The 6,000-nt window shown below is 33.8% G+C and overlaps 1 protein-coding gene across 2 annotated transcripts in view; it reads left to right on the forward strand.

Moving 5' to 3' along the window:
- Positions 1-4,781: 4,781 nt before the first annotated feature.
- LOC111055328 (U8 snoRNA-decapping enzyme) overlaps positions 4,782-6,000 on the forward strand; it is an 8,401-nt gene continuing 7,182 nt past the window's right edge. Inside the window, exons 1-2 of one of the 2 annotated variants that reach the window (XM_022342501.2) lie at positions 4,782-5,627; positions 5,727-5,993. In XM_022342501.2, coding sequence (XP_022198193.2) covers positions 5,565-5,627; positions 5,727-5,993 — 330 coding nt within the window. In that variant the 5' untranslated portion in view covers positions 4,782-5,564. The remainder of the gene's footprint in view (positions 5,628-5,726; positions 5,994-6,000) is intronic. The other variant, XM_022342503.2, reaches the window with a different exon arrangement.

Genomic DNA, 6,000 nt, shown 5'->3' on the forward strand with positions numbered 1-6,000 from the left:
TCAAAAACATTCATGTCCGGGGCCCTCAAGTGACACCATTTCTGAAAAAATAATTGAGGGGAGACTGCGCTGGTACGGTCATGTTAACAGACGCTAACCACATGATGAGAAAAGTGCTCGAGATGGAGCCACAGCCAAGGGGCAGAGGCAGACCCCGCCTCACGTGGATTTTTCTAGTCCATAAGAATATGGAGAAATTGGACCTGGTAAATGAGACGACCCAAGATTGCAGGATCTGGCGACTGCGTGTTAGGAGAGCTGACCCCAAATAATGGGAAGAGGGCAAGGAAGAAGAAGAAGAACTATTTTCAACAATAATGAACAGTTAAATTCATCATCAGATATACCAGTATCAGCTGTTTGGGTGACAAAGCTGAGATCTGGCAACCCTTTTCTCATATCTTCCTACACTGCCATTATAACGTGTACCTCACTGTAGCAATGCTGTCCTAAATTGCTGCACCTCTGAATATAAATAGTTATATACTACAATAATCAGGTATTAGAGGACGAAATATGTGGAACACAAATTCGAAATTAGCGGTAGATCTAATTCCTTTCAAGATGGCGTATGGGCGATGTAAGTGTGACGTAAGCCGTTGCTACGACGCCATTTTAGACTCTAAACAAACCGTTGCTATGGAGAGAGAGCATGTTATTCTAGGGTCTAAACATCACCTTACATTTACGAGTATATCATGAATAATAGATTTCTAAGAGTTGAGAATATTTTTTTCAAGTTCTAACACACTCATCATCATTTCCAGTATTTATTCAGATCGAATAAATTTTTTGGGACAGCCAAAGCAGAAAGTCTCACGAAGTAGTGCATAGTAGGCTACTATGTATGTAGGCTGCTATGGTAAGCCTAGTTGAAGAGAAAGTTTAAGTGCCACATGATTCTTACCTGAAAAGTTTAATTATTATTCTGTTTTCAATATAAGTTTACTTTCACAGCATATACTGGAAGTTTTACAGTCTGCTGTTTCACTTTAGAAATGTTTATTTGAAATGTATACAGTCTGATTTCGATCACTAATAAAAATGGTTTGAAGCAAACGAACATTTTCTTTGTTCCTTACTGTAAACATTACAGTGAAAAGGCAGGCTACATACTATTTTTTTAGATTCCTGAAATCCCAAGGTCTAGCTCGCCTCTATAAGTTCTGTACTTCATTTAGGTTATGTTTTGTTAATAAAAATCAATTTTATCTAGAATAACTACATTAGTGAAATGATTATACAATATTCAAATACAATTATGTTACAGTGAATGTAGCACATAAAATACATAATTATTTGCTTTACTTTACATGTTCACTTACCCCTTTTTTAAATTTTTGTAAACATCATCACCATTTTAGTTAGAATGTAGGAAGTATACAACATGATTAGTGTCACAAGCATCAACATTTTTTTTACTGTATTGAGTCATTCAATATCTACTATTCACATCATTGAAACATTATATACTTCAGAAAACCTCAACACCAAACTTTTAAGTAAGTACCTAGCTAAACCAAACCACCTAACCTATATATTCAAGCTTTAGTCTACTCTAACCAAGTACAATAAACAATAGGAAACAGAATACATTCATATGAATTTTTAAATTACAACTTTATAAAATCTAATGAATTCTAGGTAATAATTCAAATTTTTTGCACTTCAACTTTCTCTACAGGTAAGTTTTCCATAGCAGACTACAGACATGGTACTAAGCTCTACTTTGTGAGACTTTCTGCTTTGGCTGTCCCAAAAATGTATGTGATCTGAATATATACTGAGAGTTGATGATTTGAGTGTGTAGAACTTGAAAAAAAATTCTCAACTCTTAGAAATCTATATTCCATTGATCTACTCGTGAATGTAGGTGATGTTTTAGTCCCATTTGAATAACATGCTCTCTCTCCATAGCAACGGTTTGTTTAGAAACCAAAATGGCGTTGTAGCAACGGCTTACGTCATCACTTACATCGCCTATTATCGCTCTGTGAGCTATGAAAAAAGCTTTTGAGTATCAGCTGATAAACATGTGACAACTTTGTTTTTACAGCAGTTTCTCTTTGTCACAGATGCAGAGTAACGGCCAGCAACGGTCACAGCTATCACATAGTTATTCAAAAGTATTCTTTGGAATCTATAGTGAGGTCCACGTTGTAATGGTAGTGTGTGATTTGCGATGGTGTTGCTATCCTTGTCTATCGTTCAACAAAGCAGATGGCGCTATCTCTTTCACGCATTCCGATGTTGCCACATCGTTAATTAACAATGTAGAAATTCAACTAATTACCCAAATATTTTATCTCAATCATGAAAATTTATTATTACATATTCAAAAAATATATTTCTTGACATAAAAATATGATTAACTATTTCAAACAATAATGAACAGTTAAATTCATCAGATATACCAGAATCAGCTGTCTGGTTGGCAAGATTGAGATCTGGCAAGCCCATTGATATATAATATATAGATTCTCTATATCAATGGGCAAGCCTATTCTCCTATCTTCCTACACTGCTATTATAACGTGACTTCACTATACCAGCTGATTGTGTGCCAACAAGATTCAACTTGTGCATCATAAAATGAATATGTTCAGTTCTAGAGAGTGGACCACATGTTTATGTTTTGTTCTAAAGATAAATAAATTGATGTTTATGTTTTGTTCTAAAGATGAATATATTTCCAGTATTATATGTGAAAGGGTTAGGGGTTAGGTTCTATTTAGGTTATAATTAATAATGTTTAATAAGGGTAGGTTAGGTTTTTGCTTTAAAATTGCAATATGCTAGAAGGGGCTAGGGTTCAGGTAGGGCTATGTTTTTTGATGTTTCAAAGGTAAAAAGCTAGGTGAGGGGTTAGGATTTTGCTTTGAAATCGAAAGTATTACATGTAAAAGGGTAGGTTAGGTTGTTGCTTTGAAATTGCAATATGCTGGAAAGGTTGGTTAGGGGGTTAGGATTTTGCTCTGAAATTATTGCAATATGCTGGAATTAATTAGGGTTTTTCACCAAGAGTTATGTTTATTAATGTTTTAAATGTGAAAGGAGAGGTTAGGGGGTTGGGTTTTGCTTTGAAATGATAATAATTATGCTGATTTAGTTGAAGTGTTTTTTACCGTCCGTTAAATAACAACCGTTATAATTTCATTCATTGTATTATCAAAAGTACTCTTCCTTTTATTGAATAAAATAAAATATAATGATCATTATATTGGATTTAATTATAAATCATCATTAGATAATAATATTATCATTAAAATTGGATGACGATTAGCTCTAGTTACAGTGCTCGGTAACCATCATCACAAAGAACGTTACATTCAAAGAACTGAATGAATGGAACGAGAAAAAACCGTTACTAACGCTAGCGCGTTACGGTGCTGACTGAGACCGAGAGTGGTTTGCTGTTTTTACACAAACCACTCCTGTCTCAGACAGCACCGTATCGCGCATGCGTTAGCAACGTGTTTTCCCGTCCATTCAGTCAGACTTGAATGTAACGTTCTTTGTGATGATGGTTACCGAGCACTGTAACTGGAGCCAATCGTCATTCTATTTGATGAAGATATTATTATCCAATGATGATTTATCATTAAATTCAATATGATAATCAATTTAATTATTTTATTTAATTAAAGAAAGAATACTTTTGAAAAATATAATAATAAAATATAACAGTTGTTATTTAACTGATGTTAAAAAACACTATAGCTAAGTCAGCATATTGTCATTTCAAAACAAAAACCGAACCCTCAACCTCCCCTTTTACATTCAAAACATCAATAAACATAACTATTTGAAAAAACTCAATCCCCTTCAAGCATATTGCAATTTCAAAGCAAAATCCTAACCTATGTATCCACCTTAAAATATCAAAAAGCATTATTCTACCTGGACCCTAGCCCTTTCTAGCATATTGCAATTCAAAAGCAAAAACCTAACCTAACCTTATGGAACATTAATAAATATAATCCAGAAAAAACCTAAACACTAACCCCTAACCCCTTCACATTTAATAATTTAGATTTCAAAGCAAAAACTAACCCCCTAACCTATCCTTTCACATTTGAAACATCAAAAAACATAACTCTAACTGCACCCTAGCCCCTCTAGCATATTGCAATTTCAAAGCAAAAACCTAACCTATCCTATCCTAATAACACATTATTAAATATAACCTAGATAAAACCTAACCTCTAACCCTTTCACATTTAATACTTTAGATTTATTCGTCATCTTTAGAACCAAACATAAACATGTGGTTCATTTCATGACATGTTCACAAACATGTGGTTCATTCCATGAACATGTCCCAAACATGTGGTTCATTTCATGAACATGTTCACAAACATGTGGTTCATTTCATGAACATGTTCACAAACTGTGATTCAAAGCAAAATCCTCCGCCTAACCTATCCTTTTCCTTTGAAACAGAGAAAACTCCTATAATACTCCTATAAACTCCTTGTAATTCTGTGCTTTGAAACATCAAAAAACATAACTCCACCTAGACCCTAGCCCCTTCTAGCATATTGCAATTTAAAAAGCAAAAACCTAACCTATCCTAATAAAACATTATTAAATGTAACCTAAATAAAAACTAACCCCTAACTCTTTTACATTTGTTGAACGAGACAAGGATAGCAACACTATGCAAATCGTACACTACCATTATAACGTGGACCTCACTATAGATCTCAAAGAATACTTTTGAATAACTGTGACTGTGCTGGCCGTTACTCTGTTTCTGAGACAAAGAGAAGCTCCTGTTTTTACTTGGACTTTTGTTAGAACATAACCTTAAAACTCATAACAAAGGTTATCATGTTGTCATAACATAAATATTTCACCTATTCTGTCAATGTAACTTTTTGTATTCTTATTTTATAGTATGGACGTGTTCTATAATTTCGAAATTGAGGTCTTCAATGTTTTGATGCTGTTCATCGTGTGTATTATCCGCTTTCTCTTCAGATCTTGTTGACAGAAATCAAAAATAAAACTTTTTCTAAGTGTTCTAAAATGTCTTGTGAAAGTTTAATACATTCTAAGATCTGAATATAAAGGAAGCACAGAGGGTTGTCATTGTTGGATTTATGCTAAAAGTAACGAGAAAATCTTTGGGGTATATGAACCAAGAGCCGCTGTCCTGGTGAGCAGAAACCTGCTTACTTAGACCATATTTATGTAACTTAAAGACATTTAATTATTATTTATTCGAAATCTTTAAATATATTTGAATTAAAAATACATACATCTATTATGTTTATAAATTAATGCATTAATAATATCTTTGGCTTTGTTGGATCTGAATAGTAACTTTGGTATTTAAAAATCTCAATTATATTCTCCCTGCGAAATTCCATGTCCAGTATGAACTTATTCTTGAGGTTGCCAGTTTCGGGCAGAATATTTACTAGTAAAGGTTAGTGCACAACTACAGGTTTTCGAGCACAGCTTGGCCTTACGTGAAGGACACATATATAAATGATTTTAAAATCATAGATCAATCCAAGAATCATGAATATAGTAAAAGCATTCATGCATTTCATTGCATGGTATATGCAAAAATGAATGAACAAAATTTCACGATTCAAAGACCGAGAGGTTGTGCTCTGGTGAGTATTGCATTTATATTTTTAGAATTTATCTTACAGTAGAAATATCATGTTTGATGTGAAAACATTTATTATCTCAGACTACATTTATGTTTTCAGATGCAAATGAGATTTGACGGCTACCTTGGCTTTCCTGGTGGTCTTGTAGATCCAGGGGAAGATGTCATACATGGATTGAATCGAGAGCTTGAAGAAGAAATGAATTTGGATCTGAGCAAGCATAAAGTCACTGAAAAAGATTTCGTATTCTCACAACACAGTAGTAGTAGGGAGTTGACATTACATTTTTATGCTTTGGAAACTACTCTTCCCGAGTTGGAAAAAATAGAAGCTGGAGTACATCAAGCCAAGGACTATGGATCAGAGGTACGTT

This window comes from Nilaparvata lugens, chromosome 5 (genome assembly GCF_014356525.2).
Source record: "Nilaparvata lugens isolate BPH chromosome 5, ASM1435652v1, whole genome shotgun sequence".
Taxonomy (NCBI): Eukaryota; Metazoa; Arthropoda; class Insecta; order Hemiptera; family Delphacidae; genus Nilaparvata; species Nilaparvata lugens.